At 33.4% G+C, this 18,118-nt stretch overlaps 1 protein-coding gene across 1 annotated transcript in view; it reads left to right on the top strand.

The window, feature by feature from the left end:
- Nucleotides 1–18,118, top strand: part of LOC107451071 (uncharacterized) — a 70,982-nt gene that overhangs the window by 50,671 nt on the left and 2,193 nt on the right. Inside the window, exons 15-23 of the mRNA XM_087158613.1 lie at nt 30–169; nt 3,659–3,739; nt 4,976–5,155; nt 6,579–6,651; nt 8,339–8,503; nt 8,798–8,971; nt 12,011–12,192; nt 12,814–12,991; nt 14,683–14,891. Coding sequence (XP_087014739.1) covers nt 30–169; nt 3,659–3,739; nt 4,976–5,155; nt 6,579–6,651; nt 8,339–8,503; nt 8,798–8,971; nt 12,011–12,192; nt 12,814–12,991; nt 14,683–14,891 — 1,382 coding nt within the window. The remainder of the gene's footprint in view (nt 1–29; nt 170–3,658; nt 3,740–4,975; nt 5,156–6,578; nt 6,652–8,338; nt 8,504–8,797; nt 8,972–12,010; nt 12,193–12,813; nt 12,992–14,682; nt 14,892–18,118) is intronic.

Genomic DNA, 18,118 nt, shown 5'->3' with positions numbered 1-18,118 from the left:
CGAAGTAACAATTTAACTTGATTTTCCAGTTGGATTTTTCACGAAGCTTTTAGTTCGATTGTTCCGTTGGTCCTCTCGACATGAATGGAAGAGAAGAAAGAATTTAGAAGTTCCAGTTGATTACAATCACAGTATTAAATTACAAAAAATATACGGACACAGAATACAAGTAATTAACTCTCATTTTATTCAATTCCTCTACTATTAGTTCACCCTCTCCCTACATCTTGTTCAAATTTTCAATAGTTAAATAAAATACTTTTTATTCATCCACTCAAATTCAAATACTTTTTATTTAAAACTTGTAGTGGATGACGCCTGGTGTTAATGCATTTTTTTTTAAATATTAATTCATTCATTAAATAGGGATGAGCGAAAACGAAATGGAATTTTATGATGGGTTAAGCGTCAGTCATTGTTTTAAATTTCACTTTTCAGTTTTCACAGATTCAGTTTTCACATATTTTAAAAATAACATCAGTGATCATTTCTAACTTACAGCTCTATTTGGACAAAAAAAAATAGTGTATTGCTCACACTTAATTATTTTATATTCGCTGTGTCAGATAAATTCAAAATTCGCGATCGCAACGCTCGAGTACGCCGTCTAGCGGGAGCCTGTAAATATCAGACATTAATTTATCACGTTTTCATTTAGTTCCATCAAAGTCATTGACAGAATCAGACGCCATTTTTTAGCAGCAAATAAGAAACAAAATTTCCCTAAGGAAAAGGCCAAAGAACTTGAAAAAAATCTCCAGAATATTAGTAAATCTTTCAGGAACAGAACACGCCAAACATTTGAAGAAAAATTCTTCAATAATTTTTAATTTCTATTATCAACAAACTTGCAATTGATGACTTCCGATTTCGGATACTGTTACAGATGTGTGTATTAAGGTAAAATGCATTTCTTCTGTCTTCAATTCATTACGAATTAAAGTGAAGTCAACATTGCTTTCGTCATTCCAGTGAATAAATATGAATTCAGAACATACAGAATTGTAATACTTATAGCATATTCTTCTTCGTTATAGAATAGTATATATTTCTGTATCTATATAATTCGGAAAACAAAAATAAAAAATTATCCAAGTTACTTGAAATAGTGCCATTTGTGCTGATTCTTAATTAATTTTAATCGTTTTCTTGGTAAATTTTTTTTAGTTTTGAAAGAATAAGTTCAACTAGAATTCAGCTATTCTGTTTTTAGCTACATATTCAAATTCATATCAATTATAAAATTTTGCTGTGTAGTATGTTATCTAAAAGTAATGAAGGGATAAACTATGTATCTATTATTTGAGAATAAAGTTTTCAAACAAGGAACTTATCATTTTGGAATTCTCCGGGAATTATAAATCAGGTAAGTGCAATGGTTTTTACAATAAAAAATTTGCTTGTAAATATTTTTTTTTCATTTGATGATGGTTCTCTACAGAATGGTTTTTTACGTCTGATTAAGAACTATAAGAATAATAAAAAAAGAAACAATATGAAAGTTTTTATTTCAATGTAAAGAATTCTTAAAATCGTTTTTTTATCCTAAGAATTCTTTATTTTCCGTTTTTTAGTTTATAATTTTTTGATAAAAATTGTTCTCAAAATACTTTTTTTGAAAAATTAAATGGTATAACATTATGTGTTTATGTATACTTCTTGTATATTCCAATGTTTGAAGTAATATGATTCAGAAAAATATGGAATAAAAATTCGGTACTTACGTATTAACGCCACCGCCGCTACAGATTTGGCGGTTTTTAAGTGCCGCCAATCTACACTTAAAATTTTTGCGACAATTCATAAAATAAAACACTTTATTTAAAATCAAAATAGTCAATCGGATTTCGGTGGAAAATGAGCCGATATAGAGTTTAGCATAGATTCAAAACAATCATATCGCCATATGAACTCTGATAAATAAGATTCCAAATGAAATAACATTTCTAAAACGTACGTTTACCAAGATAAAGTTTCATGTTGTGGGAATTGGTACATTTTCGTTTTTTCGGTAAAATATTTCCCTCCTGAAAAAATAAAATTGCATCTTGTTTTGTTTTTGGCAAATCCCAAAGACGAATTTTCGTAGCACTAAAAATGGCGACAAAAAGAATTGTGTTTTTGTTTCGTCAGCATTCTTTATTTTACGTTTCTTAGTTTCTAAATAATGATTTTTATTGAAACTTGAAATTTTTTGATAAAAATTGTTGTCAAAAAACTTTGTTTACAAAATTAAATTTCATAAAATTATGAGGCTTATGTATACTTTTTGTTAATTTTAATTTTTGAAGTAATATGATTCTTAAAACTATAGAATGTAAAGTTTAAATGGGCCTTTCATGTTATATCATTAAATTTAGTAATACTATTTCTCGGGCATTAGGTTTTAACTCTTATAAGAATATACATATTTTTTTCTGTTAATGTACAAATATTTTTTCGATGTGTTTTGGATATTCCTTCTCTAATAAAAAGAGATACCATTTTGCTTTCGTTTGCATAAGAAAGAATATCAAGCATTTTTCTTTTTTAAATTTAATAAGCCACATTAAAGAAGGAACGTTGCAATGCTACACGCTACATTAACGACGTCTCCAGAGTAACTGAATGACGGTTCATATAGAAATCGCAGGTATGCGTCTCATACAACAACGCCCCCTATAGTTCGTTGCGATCGCGAATTATAAAATTCCATTGTTTAAACACCTTGTTACAGATTAAACTTTTCATTACTTTCATTTTTATTCCATCTGTGGTGATTAGGTTAAATATATTAAATAAATTAATTCAATAAAAATTAACTATCAACACAGTTTAATAATAATAAAACATAAAAGAAATTATATTAAGTTACAAGTAGAAAGACGGACAGTATTAGCGACAGCAGCATTTTAAAAATGGTGTAAGTTCATCAGTCAGCAAGATGGAATGAATGTTTGACAATTGACCTGTTGCCATTTCTTGAAACTAAGGTTTTAACTCAGAGATGTTGCCATCTTATAGAAAAGGGGAATTGATTTCTTGAGGGGAAAGTTTTGTACTGCCACCTGGCGAGCAAAGTTCATCGCCATCTGGTGAGAAGGTGGTTCACCACACATTTCCTACTATTAGTTCACACTCTCCATATATATATTTATATGTCGCGTTCAAATGTTCAATCGTTCATAAAATACTTTTTATTCATCCATTCAAGTTCAAATACATTTTTTCAAAATTTGTAGTGGATGATCTAAGTAGGAATTGGGTATAATATAGCCTACGTCACAGGTTGTGTTGTTCCTACTAAATTTAACCCATGAACGGCATTTTCTGCGAGCCTAACTTCAAGTCACAAATAAACAAACGAAGTGTTCGATCGTTTAAATAGCTGCTCGCCAGATTTTATTGCATTATAAAGAAAAGTTATTGAAACTAAATACAACTAAATAAACAACAACAACTAAAACAAATAACAACAACTACTAATAACAATAACTAAATAAACAACAACTAAATTCCATTCGTTTAGCATTGCGTCATATGTTGTTCCTACTAAATCGAAGTAGTTGTGTTTTTTTCATATTATACCCAATTGACTTTAAAAATTTTTATATTTTTAATATTACTCGTTTTATATGCAAATAATGAGGTGTACTAAAAGGGTTGAAATCTTTTGAAGGTTGCCATTTGTCAAAGAAATTGTTTAAAAACAGACGATGAAATGAAGCATTCCTATCCCTCGCCGCACATATGCTCAAAGGTGATCCTTATTCTTTCAATTTTTAAAATGTTTAGGGGGTCATCCATAAATGATGTCACACTTTTTTCCCTCAATATTTATATCCCTCCCTTTTGTTACCCCATATTACATTAAAATTTGTTTGCAGTTCAGAAATAGGACATTACGTGACATACCTTATTTCAAATTATATTTTTAAGCGACTTTCGTGAGCATTATGATCATATGAGTATTTTTTTTCTTATTCTGAGGATTTTAAATGATAAACTAAAATATGTGCTGTCACACCTTACTACCCTCTCCCTTGCCACAATTTCGTGACCCCCTTCTTCTCCTTCAAGCGTGACATCATTTGAGGACGACCGCCAATCTTGCTTTTGATTAAAATTTGACAAACACGATCTTAGATCCTTTTTTTTAATAAGTAAAGGATCAATAGAAACTATACTTTTAAAATCAATAGTTATACATGATTTTTTAACGAAAGGAAAAGCTTATATTTAGATTTATTTTTTCAGCATTCATTTAATTATATGAATACATTTAATGTGAAACTATGACAAGCCGCAATGACGAAAAATTGTAGAATAAAAAAGTAGTGACAAACGAAGGAATGAATATAGTGCTTTATTTACTGATTCACCTGCTAGTTTAAAAACTTCTTTACGAACCTTTATATGTATATATATATATAAACAAGGAAACAAGGGAAAAATTACAGAACAATGGAAGAAGGGGGGGGGGAATAAAAATAACAAGAAACCGAAAGGGAAAAAAATATGAAAAAAGGGACGAAAATTTTCAAAAAATCCGGAAAATAAAAGATATAATCTTTTCATCAGCTCCACGATTATAGCCACAAAAGGAGTGCTTTCTAGAATTGTATCAATATAGCCAAAGCAAAATATATCTCAAATATATCTATAATCTCAAATATATCAAAATATATTTTTTTTGTGGATATAATCGTGTGAGCTGATGAAAAGATTATATCTTTTATTTTCGGATTTTTTTAAAATGTTTGTCCCTTTTTTTTCGGATTTTTTTTCTTCCGGTTTCTTGTTATTTTTATTATTATTTTTTTCCCCTTCTTTCATTGTTTTGTATTTTTTCTCTTGTTTTTTTTACATTTTGAACTTATTTTATGAATTCTATATACTTGTAGCTTACGCGCTATAAATAAAACTTTTTTTCGTGTTTTTTGTATTTATTTATAATGCTATATATATATATATGCATAATGTGCTATGTTGAAAGGTTCGTCACTTATTGGAAAGGGAGACAGAGTACCTGAGAGATGTCTGTTACAAGAGACTCTCTTATTCCATCAACATTCCGTGTCCGTGTGCCAAAACATGCCAACGGCACGATATAGTGAAATGCACTCATTTCCACTGCATGCATCTACTCACGCTCAACGAATGCCTCGCCAAGAAAGTAAGTCATTTTATCGTATATGTGTGAAATCTGATCATTCTATAGAATGCCAAAAATGTGTTCATTTTTCACGCATAATCAACATATTTTAAAGCGTGACTATCCTTTAACTATGAAATGATTAGTACTAAATGCATTACTTACGTATTCTATGCATAGAATGACGCATGAAAAAAGTACAGGCATTCTATGCAATGACTTGGTATAGTCCGTTCACCAGGAGTTGGCACTTGGCTCCACCTTCATCACGTGCTATCCGACGATACTATTTCGCTATTTTTGGGAGAAGGATGTGAACAATCCTGAACAAGGTTGCTATTTGGCGATCGTATGACAAAAATATTTATTTCGCAATCTTTATGTCCATTTTTCTTACATTTAATATGTCATAAATTTGATGCTATTTCTCTCTTTTGAGTGAATAGTTTGTCCTTTTGGAGACATTTCGCTACTAAACACAGCAGCTTTTAAATTTAAAATATATTCAATTAGCTGGACAACGAAAAGTATAATAGCAGATGATCAAGTGAAGTGACTGAAAACGAGTTCATTGTTTGAGTTTGGTTGACTGTTTATTTATCGCTGAAATAGTTGAAGAAATGATTGTGCAGCGAATCATCATTTATTTTTCGCTGAAATCGGTGGTTTAACAGTCCAAATAAAAAATTATTTTAAGCTAATTATTTCTAACTTAAAACCATGTTCAATTATAACCTAATTAATTAATTGAAATCAGTGGAAGGTTGTATAGGAAATAGATATTGAGTAGATGATATAATTGTTCCGTATCAAAGGTTAGAGTTCGATCCTAAGGGCTCGTAGAAAATTTAAAATTCTATAAACATAATATAAGCTTTCATATATTATTTCTGTATCTTCTGGAAGTTTCTAGAATGTTCTAATTTGTCATTTAATGTTCCATTATTTAGTCCTATAAAAAGATCACATGTTTTAAGCCGAAACAATAATTACTTTGCTTCCTGTACATTTCAAGGCTCTTAATAAATCTCTCTAACTTTCTGGACTAATTTAGATTCATTCTAAGTGAAAGTATATATATGTAATAAGCGAGACAACAGCCTCTATGTTATCCCGCCAGATGTCGCTCGTCTGAAGGAAATGCAATGATTTCTCAATGTAAATGAGGAGTCAGTTGGAATTGTCTGTCGGAGTAGTTTCTTAGTGAAACGGGTAACCTTAGTGGTTAAGACTCTAAGTGACTATGTTATTAGTTATTTGAAGTTTGTTTCTGGGTGAAACTTGGAGCCTGTGTGGTTCGATCCTGTGTAACTAAATGTTTCTGCGTGCGTGAGTGTTCCCTGAAATTTATTAAATAAACTTAACTCGTCTAAAACTTGTATCGAATGTTACAATTCACCTAATCTTGTAACAATTTAATATTGTATTTCTTTTTGCATTTAAGGTAATAGAATGCGATTTCCGTTTGATAAGAACAGATTTTATCCAGAAATATTTCTTCAGTGCCTCCATAAAAGGTTTGTTTGATGTGTCTCTATTTTTTTAATTATTGGAAATTGAGTATCGTATCTGCGTTTCTTTTTCACTTTTTTGTATTCGTATACCTAATTCAAATTTAGTTTTGTTTATACATATATGCAATATGCTAATATCTATGTCATATCTGTGAAAGACCCAAATGGGTGGTTGTTTGACTTCCACCGGAGAATGTTGACAGTCACATAGTCGCTTTGGTGAATGTCCGAAATATATACTAGGTCTAGTTAAGTGCCACTGCCCGGTATACATTTGCCCAGTGCACTGATGTTTTTTTTAAGGTTCAGTGTCACTGCTAGGTACTCCGATCACTAATGTTTCTCCTAATCTATCCTCAGCAGATAATTAAAATATCGAATAAATATACTAACATCGACGAATGAATTAATATCAAATCGGATATAACAAATATTTCGTACATTCACCGAAGGGACTATGTGATTGTCGACATTCACCGGTGGAAGTTTACATTTTCTTCGTTTCGGTCATTCACGGTAATATATGTATTACATAGTACAGTACAGAACCCGTTATCCGGAAATCAGAAAACCGGAAAACCAAAAAACCGAAACGAAATTCGATAAATTTTCTCGCCATAAAAAAAAAAATTTTTTTTCCTCATAAGATTTTAGGATTTTTCGTTCTTTTTTGAAAAATGTTTACCATTTTGGAAATAATCATTAGTGCATTACTCTATCGTTTTTTCTTCTTTTTAAGATCATTTTCAAAAAAAAAAAAAATTTTTTTTAGTTGGGTTTAACGATAAAAAAACGGCTTTTTGTTTAGCGATTCAGAAAACCGAAAAAATCAGTTTTCCGGAATAGCGATGGTCCCGATCTTTCCGGATAATCGGTTCCCTACTGTAGTAATCTTTGTAATTAATTTAGGCGATTTGCCGGTCACAAGACCACAAAACATAAAAAATGGCAATTTATTAGATTGTTTAATTAACTTTAATAACGGATTTTCATGCGTGTATTTTATTTTATTTATTTTATAACCATCGTTGAAGAGCCGACCCAATTTTTCTTTTTTTTTTGGGGGGGGGGGGGGGTTACGACTAATAATATTAGACTCCGTAGCCTTGTAATTTTGAACCCAATCCAGAAGGCCATCCGCGTGTATTGTACAAATTGTGTGTAGGTATATTCTTTATAAAATTATGCAATAATCAATCAGGAACTGTGGTGGCTCAGGGGATAGAGCGTTCGCGTTCCAATGAGGAGAACAGTGCTCGAATCCCAGCAATCGCTGTTCGATACGAATTCCGCATCCGGCTAGCACCGACCAGAGAGCTGATGTAAAAAATATCCTCAGTGATAGACGGATCATGGGTTAGTCCCCTTACCGTCAAGTTAACCGTGGGAGATTTTCGTGGTTTAGCCTCTCCATGTAACGCTAATACGGATTAGTTCCATCAAAAAAATCTTCCTATAAGGCATAATATCTTCCAATACTCGATCCAGGAGTTCCCTTGTCTTCTGGATTATGTTTAAAATGACAAGGTTACGGAGTTGAATATTAATAGTCATACATCCAAAATTGGGTGGCTGTTCTACGACGGTTATAAAATAAAGTAATTAATCGGTCTGCAGAAAATGAGGAATACGCACATTCGATGCTAATGGAAAAAAGAACAACTATAAAAAAAAAATATTCTTGTTTCAGATGAATATTCAAAGTGTTCAGAAAGTATCCAATTGGACTGCATATCTAATCCAGATCTGTGGAATGATCCATTGAAGGAGGATTCGTCATGGTTGACGCAGGTTGGGAAGATGCTTACATGTGCCAACACTGGACATGACTGGATTGCCTTAGCCAGGAGATTGAGTTAGTATACATTCTAGAATAAGTGTCTTCAAATTTCTAAAAAAATAAACAGTGATCCTCCTCTCTCGTCTCCCCCACTTACCTCTTATCCCTCCTTAAAATTCGTAAAAAAAAGGGGATAGGATGTAAAATATATAGTAATTATAATTTTATGTCATTATTAGTATGTAAATGAATGACTAAGGTAAAATTACATCTCCAAAAATATTAGAATTTTAACATTACTTATGGTAAAAATTTAAATTACTTATGGTAATTTAAAAAGTATAATCTTAAAAAATTATTTCTTCACAGGTTACAATGAGCGAGAGATCAAAAGATTTGGAGAAGAAGCCATCCCACCTGTCAGCCTCTTAGAACATTGGATAAACAGCAATGGCAGAACGAGATATTGCATCGATTTGTTGGTCAGTTGCTTGGAGCAAATAGACAGAATAGATGTCGCCAATTACATAACACTTGAACTTGGTAAACTCTTCTTCATATTCCAATTCATGTAAAAGAGTATCGTAACGAGTTTTGAGAACCGCTGCTTCGGAAAATCGTTTAAATTTTATTTAAAAATAATAATAATTGTTATATATAGTTCGTTCACCAGGAGTTGACTCTTGAGTACCACCTCTTCGGAAGCAAAATTTATTCCAACGCGGGAGTAAGAGGAGAAACGCGCTTGAAAGTGAGACAACCTTTAATGAGTGCCTAAAGCAAACAGTGAATTCTTTTTCAGTCACTAACTTTGCTTTATCATCTGCTATTCTACTTTTCATTACTCTAGCTAATTACATATATATTTTAAATTCAAAAACTGCTGTTTACCCAGCAAAACGTCTCCAAAAGAACAAACTATTCACTCAAAAGAGAGAAATAGCATCAAATTTATGACATATTTAATGTTAAAAAAATGCACTCAAAGATTGCGTAGTAAATATTTTTGTTATAAGATCGCCAAATTGCAATCTTGTTTAGGATTGTCCACATTCTTCTCTCAAAAATAGTATTGTCAGATACCACGTGATGAAGGCGGGGCCAAGTGCCAACTCCTGGTGAACGAACTATACCTCCTCGTTCAATAGGCCTAACTGACATGTTTTCACTTTTGTTTAGCACATTTTGCCAGTGTTTTCGGACGCAAAACATATTTTTATAGGGAACTAAGCCCTCTATTCGCTATATACCTTACTCTTTGACCCCGAGGATTGCTTCGCAATAATTGCTGTTTCTTAGCAGAAAACAGTTTTTTTTTCAGTACTACTGAAGTTAAAATTATTCACTTAACATGTATGTAAATATGTAACTGAACTGAATACTATGTATTTAATAGGAATTCTATTTGCTTACGCTTGTGCCTCCACTTCCCAAGTCCAAATATTATTATCTATTAGTATTATAAATACTTAGATCTATCGGTGAACAGAAGTAATCATTTCTTAAAATAACATTTATAGTTTTATAGCATTATATTGTTCAAGCAAATTTCATGAGTTCACAACCGGAATTTAATATTTTCGCTTACCAAACAGGGCGGATATATTAAATACTATCATTGCTTGCATCGCATTGTGCATGAAGCTGATCGTTAAGTTCTAAATCATTGAACAGATCTCTTTAACTGTAATTTATAACAGTATATATATATGTTATTTGCACAAAAATAACAATTGTAAAACGGTTAATAAGATTAGACCATATTTCTGAATAACTTCATCTTAAAATGTAGCTCAGTAATTTAATAAATGTACAAATGTTACATTATAATAATAATAAAAAAAACAACAACAATTCTCTTAGTTTCTAATTAAAAGCGTAATAATAGCAGTAGAGGAAAATAACTTTAAAATAGGGATACAAAAATATTTATCGAAAAACAATACCTTGATGAGTTTTATTAATTTTATGCTGACAAAACAATCTGGCAAGACAATATGACAACCAATATGGCAACCAATACGGCAAGGAATGAGGAAAAACTGGATCCTACCACGTGATTTTCCGGTCAATCAAAATGCACGAACAACTGCGACACTATTACTAGATTTTTATATATAGTAAGACATCAAGAATCAAATAATTCTGATTTGACTCAGTATTTATTTAAATCCATAGTAGATTATGAAACAGCGTTGAATAAGAAAAATAATAAGAAGAAAAAGGCTGACAACGAAGCTTTGATTTGTATTACATTTTGGATAGTGTCATGTTTTATTTAGTACCTGATTTGTAATAAGAGGCATAGAAGCTTCCCTTCAAATTTTTGGGATTTTTTATTTAAAATTGTCTACTAAAATTTTTAAAAAAAAGTTTAAATAAATAAAAACTGAAAACTATAAATACAGTCGAGCCTCGGTTTAACGAACCCCTATTTACCGAATTTCGCGATATAACGAATTTTATGATGTCAATGAGGTAGATTTATAGGAAACAATGACTCTGACACAGAAGTCGGTGATAATGAATCTCCAGAGAAAACTGCAACTTTTTTCTGATGTTTTGCACGGTTTGAAAACAGTGAAAACTTACCTACTGCAGCAAGATGTAAATGAAGGAGTATTTTTTTTCTATTCATGACATCGAAAAAGAACTTTTTAAAGTAAGGAATCGAGGAAATAAGCAAGCCATACTCAGGAAATGCTTTTCAAATTTCAAATTAACCAGCACGTAATCATTCGCTGTATTTTAAGTTCCTGAATAAAAAGTGCAAGATTTCTTTTTATTTCATGTATTTACATATTAGTGATGTTCAAATACGTATTTCATAAGGTAAGTCAATTTTTTTTGCAAAAGATATTACGAATTATCCACGATTCAGCGAATAATATTTTTGGTCCCTAAGAATTAGTTAAATCAGAATTATCATAACTTACTAATATTTAACTGTAATTTAAAAGTATCTTGAAAGCAAATTTGGTTAAAAATTAAGGTAAGAGAGGATTTCGACACTTCTGTGCTCCTGAAATTCTAAATCAGTTCCATCTGCCACTGGTAACTTTAACTTTTTAGAACAGCGCATCTAATTTTTTGTTCAAAAGTTTTATGTCTTTAATTTGTCTGAAACTGATTAGAAATGGCGAAATTTTACTGCGCTTTTTTTAATTTAATTATCGGAAAAGTTGAAAGCAATAAAAGAATCCCCAACTGGGCTCAAAACTGGCTTAATATGAACATGCACCGCGGGACCAATATTGGGATATCTAGATTTTTTAATATTGGTCCTATGCAGTGTCAGCCTATATAGGGCCAGAATAAGGCTTATATTGACTGAATAATGATTATAAAATATCGGGTGAATTTGACAATTCTATATAGGGCCGCCCATATCGGAAAATATCTGCCCTTCGAAGCCAAGATTCGTGAATGAGGGGCTTCTAATCTCTTATCATTCTCTGTTTCAAAACGTATCAGTTTATAGGAAATGCCTAAGGAGGAGACAAGTATGTTGCGTAATGTAAACTTTTTCTTCCAATTCTTTCTGTTCTAGAATATCAACAAAAAATGAATTCTGTATTCCAGGACAGCAAGAGACCCCCTCCCCTCCTGTATTCATAAGTTATCACTGGGATTCCCAAGAGGCTGTTTTACAACTTCGACACAGGATTGAGCTTGCTGGCTACACTTGCTGGATGGACGTCGGTCACTTGATGGCCGGAGATGCACTCTATGGGAAGATATACGAGGGCATCAATAAATCTAAAGTAAGGTCCATACTTCTGAATCTGGATAATTCGACTTAATGTATCAGTTGCAAGTGCAGTTATTCTATTTCATTTGAAGATTAGCTAAGTTGGTTTATTAAGTGCAAAACAATTGTTCCATTTTTCCATTTCAACAAGGTAATTTCAAAACTACCTATATAATTCGCACATTAATTAATCCTCTGACAGCTCAATTTTTCTTTATTATTAAGATAATATAAGTTTAGTTACACAAAACACTTATAGATCATCTTCAAAATGTAAATGGAGTCATTTCTTTATAGCCATTGAATCACGATTGTATATTTCTCAACTTTCATTTTAACCAGTAAGCAGATTCTTTTATTTTAAGGAAAGATAGTTAGATAATTCACATATTATTGTAAAACATCAAGAGTAAGCTTGTCTTGTGTGCTTGTTCTCTTATCATTAGATTAATATTTTACTATCTATTCAAATTTAAAAATCGTCGATAAAGCCCTCCTCGAAATTTGAGTTTATTACTCTTGAAAAGTCTGCAGATTTATTCTGCTCCTTGATTATGCGTAATTTATAAATACAAGTAAATTCCCAAAAGACAATACAATGTAAATATTTAATAAGTGGTTGTTTTTTTTAAAGGTTATTCTTTGCTGCCTGACCCCTCGCTATATTCTTTCCCCTCTTTGCACAAGAGAGATGAGCTTAGCTGACGTTCTAAGGAAACCAATAGTGCCCATCATACTGGAACCTACACCTTGGCCACCACCTGGAGCTTTGGCCCTCATTCTTAGCTCTTTAGTTTATGTTGATTTGTGTGGTAACTTCTTTTTTAGAAACTATTTCTTAATCTAACATTTTTGTTTGTTTTTTTACAACATCGAGAAATATTATTTTTAAATACTAGGGTTGTTTCTTAGGTAAGAGTCGTTTGAAAACAAGTAATGCAAAAAAAAAAAAAAAAAAAATAATTCAATTCCTACTTAGCTCAACAAAGAAACATTTTATTTCAGTTACTTTCATTAAATAATTACTATTTTTACAACCATATAAACTAAAATTAACTAATTAAATTTAATGAAGGAATTCAAGCGAACCACACGTGCAACCACGTATAGCGTTCTTTATTGAATTTACCTGACGCAGCGAATATAAAATAATTAAATATTTAAATGGGAGCAATAAACTATTTTTTTTTTGTTCAAATAAGCTGCAAGTTCTCCTCTTACTTAAAAAATATTAATTTGAGACATCTTGAGTGTATAGATTTGGAGCTGAATGGAAATAGTTCTGAACTGAAATTGAATGAAGACAACTTTGAAACTAGAACGAAATCTTGAGAACTTCCAGTGTTATGTTACATGTTTAGGAGGCGATGTGTGAACATTCTTGAAGGTTTAAGAAGATTTATTATTGAGATTTATATTCAATTTTCCACGTAAGAGACATAAGCCATAAATTGATTTAAGACAAATTCGAGAGTCGAGACATGAATAAGGGTTTGCTATGTTTTGAGTGTCATCTTTATGTTTACTGCTAAAGGGGGATTTACAAATAGCACACGTCATATTGTCTACAGTATCAAAATAAATATAAGATAGCATGATTTTTAAGCTTAGACGTAACAATAAATCTGAAGTAGGAAGTCTTATTACGAATTTAGCGCTTAGCTCTATCGGCGATCGAAATGGGCTATAGGTAGCGTAGAACAGCACTCTCTACCTGTTCGCATGCTTTCACCATTAGCGTGTGGTGAGTCATAGAAGAAGGAAGTACTTTAGTTTCCGCTTTGATTTTCAAATAGATCAAAATCTTTTAAGTTAAGAAACTATTTGGGACTGAACACTACATTAAACATAGTTCTAAAATAAAGTGTCATAGAAATTTTAAAAGTATTTTTTAGTAATTAAATACGAAAAATATTTTTTTTAAAAAGGAAAAATACCGTATTACATTCCTATACAACTGAAAATAGGAGGAGAGGGAAGGGGGAAAGGCATGGAACCCAGATGGCGAATTCGAGCGTTGCGATCGCCTCAGGGCCGGATTACCCATTAGGCCAGACTAGGCCATACCCTGGGGCCCCCATGATTAGGGGCCCCCATAAAATGGATTTTCTGAAAATAAATTTTAAAAAATTAAGAAAAACAATGATTTTTCAAATTTTTTCAAAATGTTATGATTATTTTTTAGTTCGAATTTAATAAAATAAGGTAAGGTAATTTATTATTATTTATTTTAATTTTAAATATGCTTTCTTAAATGAAAAGATATATAAATACTTTTATATTTGAATAAATAAAAAATTTAAGAAAAAAAAAGTTTAATTTAAGGGCCCCAAAAATTTGAATGGCCTAGGGCCCCGCGTACGCTTAATGGATCGCCTATTAGGTTCTGCATCCATATTTTTAACTTCATTTTTTAAAGAAAGTAATTCTAAAAATATTTATACAAAGGGTAGTCAATGCGAAATATAAAATAAAATTTATTCCCTCCAAAAAAAAAAAAAAGGTATTGGAGGACATGGTGGAAGCGGTAGACAGGCTGACTGGGAATCCCGATTTTCTTCCATCATCGAGAGGTTGACTCACTTTATCACGCCTTCTTTCGTCTCACCCCCACTCTCTAACATGCCCTCTGAAAGACACGTCCCATCACCCATCCTCATCAGGAGTCCCGAAGAGTTTTTGGACGCCCTAGATCCTTCTTCGGACGAACAGGTAAATTCATTTTGTTATTAAAGTTGGTCTAAGAAATGAAGAGAATTGGGTCGTTTATCTCTAAGAACTACTACACCGATTTTAATGACATTTGATATTATCTACATAACATTGATACAATACAAAACAAATAACCATTCAACAATTATAATACATATGAATATGAAATTATAAACTGCCTTATCTCCAAGTATGAAATCACGCTGCAAGGTCTGTATATCTGTAAGAGGGGTACCATATCACCTATTAAGTAAAGAATTCAAAATATTATAGCAACTAAAAATATTAATAATGCATCTTACCTATGGAAAGAAGCTCGAAGCAGCAGTGAGTCCAAGAGGAATTAAACAAATGAGACTATGAAGAAATGAAAAAAATTGGAGAATATGTCAACCAAAGCTGACGTCCTCAGGGGGTACCAGCCTCGGATGTCATAAAAGACAGCTGGTACCCCCTGAAGACGTCAGCTTTGGTTGACATATTCTCCAATTTTTTTTCATTTCTTCATAGTCTCATATCACCTATTAAACCATTTTATGTTTATTCTGCAACCGCTGTTTCATACCATCCGACTCCAAAGAGTGTTACACGCACGATCATGCGTGCGTATTACAATTGTGGAATGGTTATTTGTTTTGTATTGTAACACACATCAAATTTCATTAAAATCTGTCTAGTAGTTCTTAGAGATCCCAGTCTGCAAATTTTCTTAATTTCTTACACCAGTGTAGTAGTTGCAACTACACAATGGGCGATGGTAGGGAAAGCATCCCTGTGCAGCGAGGATCAGAATTGCCAACTATATTTGGTAGCCCGAGTATCGGGGGCACTCGAGCTTTTTACTGAAGAACAGTTTAACACGGGCCAATATCACAGATCTTCGCAGACTGACAAAAGCTGTCCCTTCAGAAAGCTTAAAGAGTCATTCTCACATCGCGTCATTTACGCAAGTCCACTGGCCGTCAGATGAGAACCTGATTGGTTAAATATATCCAATCAGGTTTTCCTTTTTCTCTTGGCGCCGATGAGAATTGCATGCAGGAAAAAACGATCTCGTAGCGATATCATTCGAAGATTGCAATATTTGTCTGTTTTCAACTGTCTGTTTATATATCCTGTTTGTGAAAATTGCAACACCATGAAGGAATCGTCATAATTGAATGAAATTTAATACACAGTTGAGTGGTAGTGGTAAAAATAAATGATTAAACTTTCAAAGCAAGCAAACAATAACAAGAGATCGAAATCAGTATTTTGTGTAGCCACCACGCTCCGCAATAAGTGCTGCTACACGACGTGGCATGAAGTCAAGCAAACTTTGAATGCCTGTCTGAGGAAGAGAATTCCATACTGTTTGTATGCGTACCCAAAGTTCGTCTGTAGAAGCAACAGGACGAGGATTATGAGCGAGACGCCGACCAACGAAATTCCACACATGTTCAATCGGCGACGTATCGGGGGAATACGCCGGCCAAGGAAGAAGCTATGCACCTGTCGCTATGCAAGGAATGATTGAACAGTCCTAGCAATATGAGGGCGGGCATTGTCCTGTTGAAATACAGCACCTGGCAAGGCTTGAAAGGAGGAAACAGCTTGGGGCAGTAGAACTTCACTGATGTACCGGTTGCTGTTCTGATTACCCACAATTCGTAGCAATTGAGATCGTCCGTGATATGCTATGGCACCCCAGACCGTAACTCCGTCCACTGTGGCGTTCGATAACGCGCTCCGGAAAATGGGGTTCACCGGCATAGCGTCTAACACGAATGCGGCCATCATGGTACCACAAATTGAAGCGAGATTCGTCAGAAAACACGACACGCTGCCAATCAGCAAGCCAGTCCCTATGCTGGTTGGCCCATTGCAGCCGCATGCAGCGAAGGTTTAGCGTGAGGGGGATCCTGTACAAAGAAGTCCTTGCACGCAGTCCACGCTGCAGTAGACGTCTACGAATTGATAAAGCACACAATGAAGCACCTATAGCTATTGACCACCGTGCTGCCAGTTGTCTAGAGGGAGCCGTACGGTCCGTTAGAGCAACGCCGAACAGGTGTCTGTCATCGCAAGCTGGCGTGACATTTCGGGGTCCACTCCCGGATTTCCGAGTTGTCCGACACTCGTCCGTCCACTGCTTTCAAACAAGCATCACTGTGCTGCTGTTACGCTGCACATGAGCGGCTACTGCACGATAAGATAATCCAGCTTCACGAAGGCCGATGATTCTCCCCCGTTTAGACTCCGTAAGTTGTTGAAATCTCGCTATCTTTCGGCGAATAGGCATAAGTAATGACTAAGCTAACTTTTACCACTAGCAGATAACCACCGATAACCATACTCGCTTGGCTACAGCCGTCTATTTATTCGGATCCATCCGCCGTTCAGAGGGCGCTGCTCAGCATACGCATGCGCTACAGGTCTGAAATTCTAATCATTTGCATATCATGCTCTACTTCGCATTTCGTGAAAATTTCAGCTCACTCGCGTAAATCCTTCATGGTGTTTCAATTTTCACAAACATGAGTTTATGTTTTATGTTATTTCTGAAACATGTATATAAAGTTTCCCAATGAAAAGCGTGATAGCGTCAGAAATACAGTAGTGATTCATAATTCAGGGTATTTAAGGAGGTAAAAGACTTGCGTTTGCTTTCATAGTCACATCGAAGAATGACTCCAGGACAGGGCACTATTAACACATTTAATCCAACAAAGTGATCCTCCGATTATCAATAATCACACAGCTCGTCTTCTAATGAGGTGAAGCAGGTTCGAAACCCAACGATAACTGGTAGTTACAAATTCTGCATCCGACTTGCACCGACCGCAGTGCTGGCTTTAAAATATACTCAGTGGTCGACGGATCATGAGTTAGAGTCCCCTTGCCATCGGACTAACCATGGGATGTTTTCGTGGTCTTTTTCTCCATGCAATGCAAATGCTGGTTAGTGCCATCAAAAAGTTCTCCGCGAAAGTTCAAATTTCTTCAAGTTAATTAATTTAAATGACATCTCTTTAGAATCTTTAAAAAGAAGAAGATTTCCTTTGTAGAAAGATTCCGGTAGTAAAAGTACATGATAGGAAAAAAGTGATAAAAACGCGTTGGCTCGTTCGTGATTTCCGACAATGTGATATGATGAAGCTATCAATGCCTTGGTGGGAAAAAAATATGTTAATTATCACATTATATAATTTCGGTTTATCTGATAAGAGATAAAAGTTTACAACTAC

Source organism: Parasteatoda tepidariorum, chromosome 3 (genome assembly GCF_982258835.1).
Source record: "Parasteatoda tepidariorum strain Cologne lab strain chromosome 3, Ptep-v5.0, whole genome shotgun sequence".
Taxonomy (NCBI): Eukaryota; Metazoa; Arthropoda; class Arachnida; order Araneae; family Theridiidae; genus Parasteatoda; species Parasteatoda tepidariorum.
This window is presented reverse-complemented; position numbering and strand designations above follow the sequence as displayed.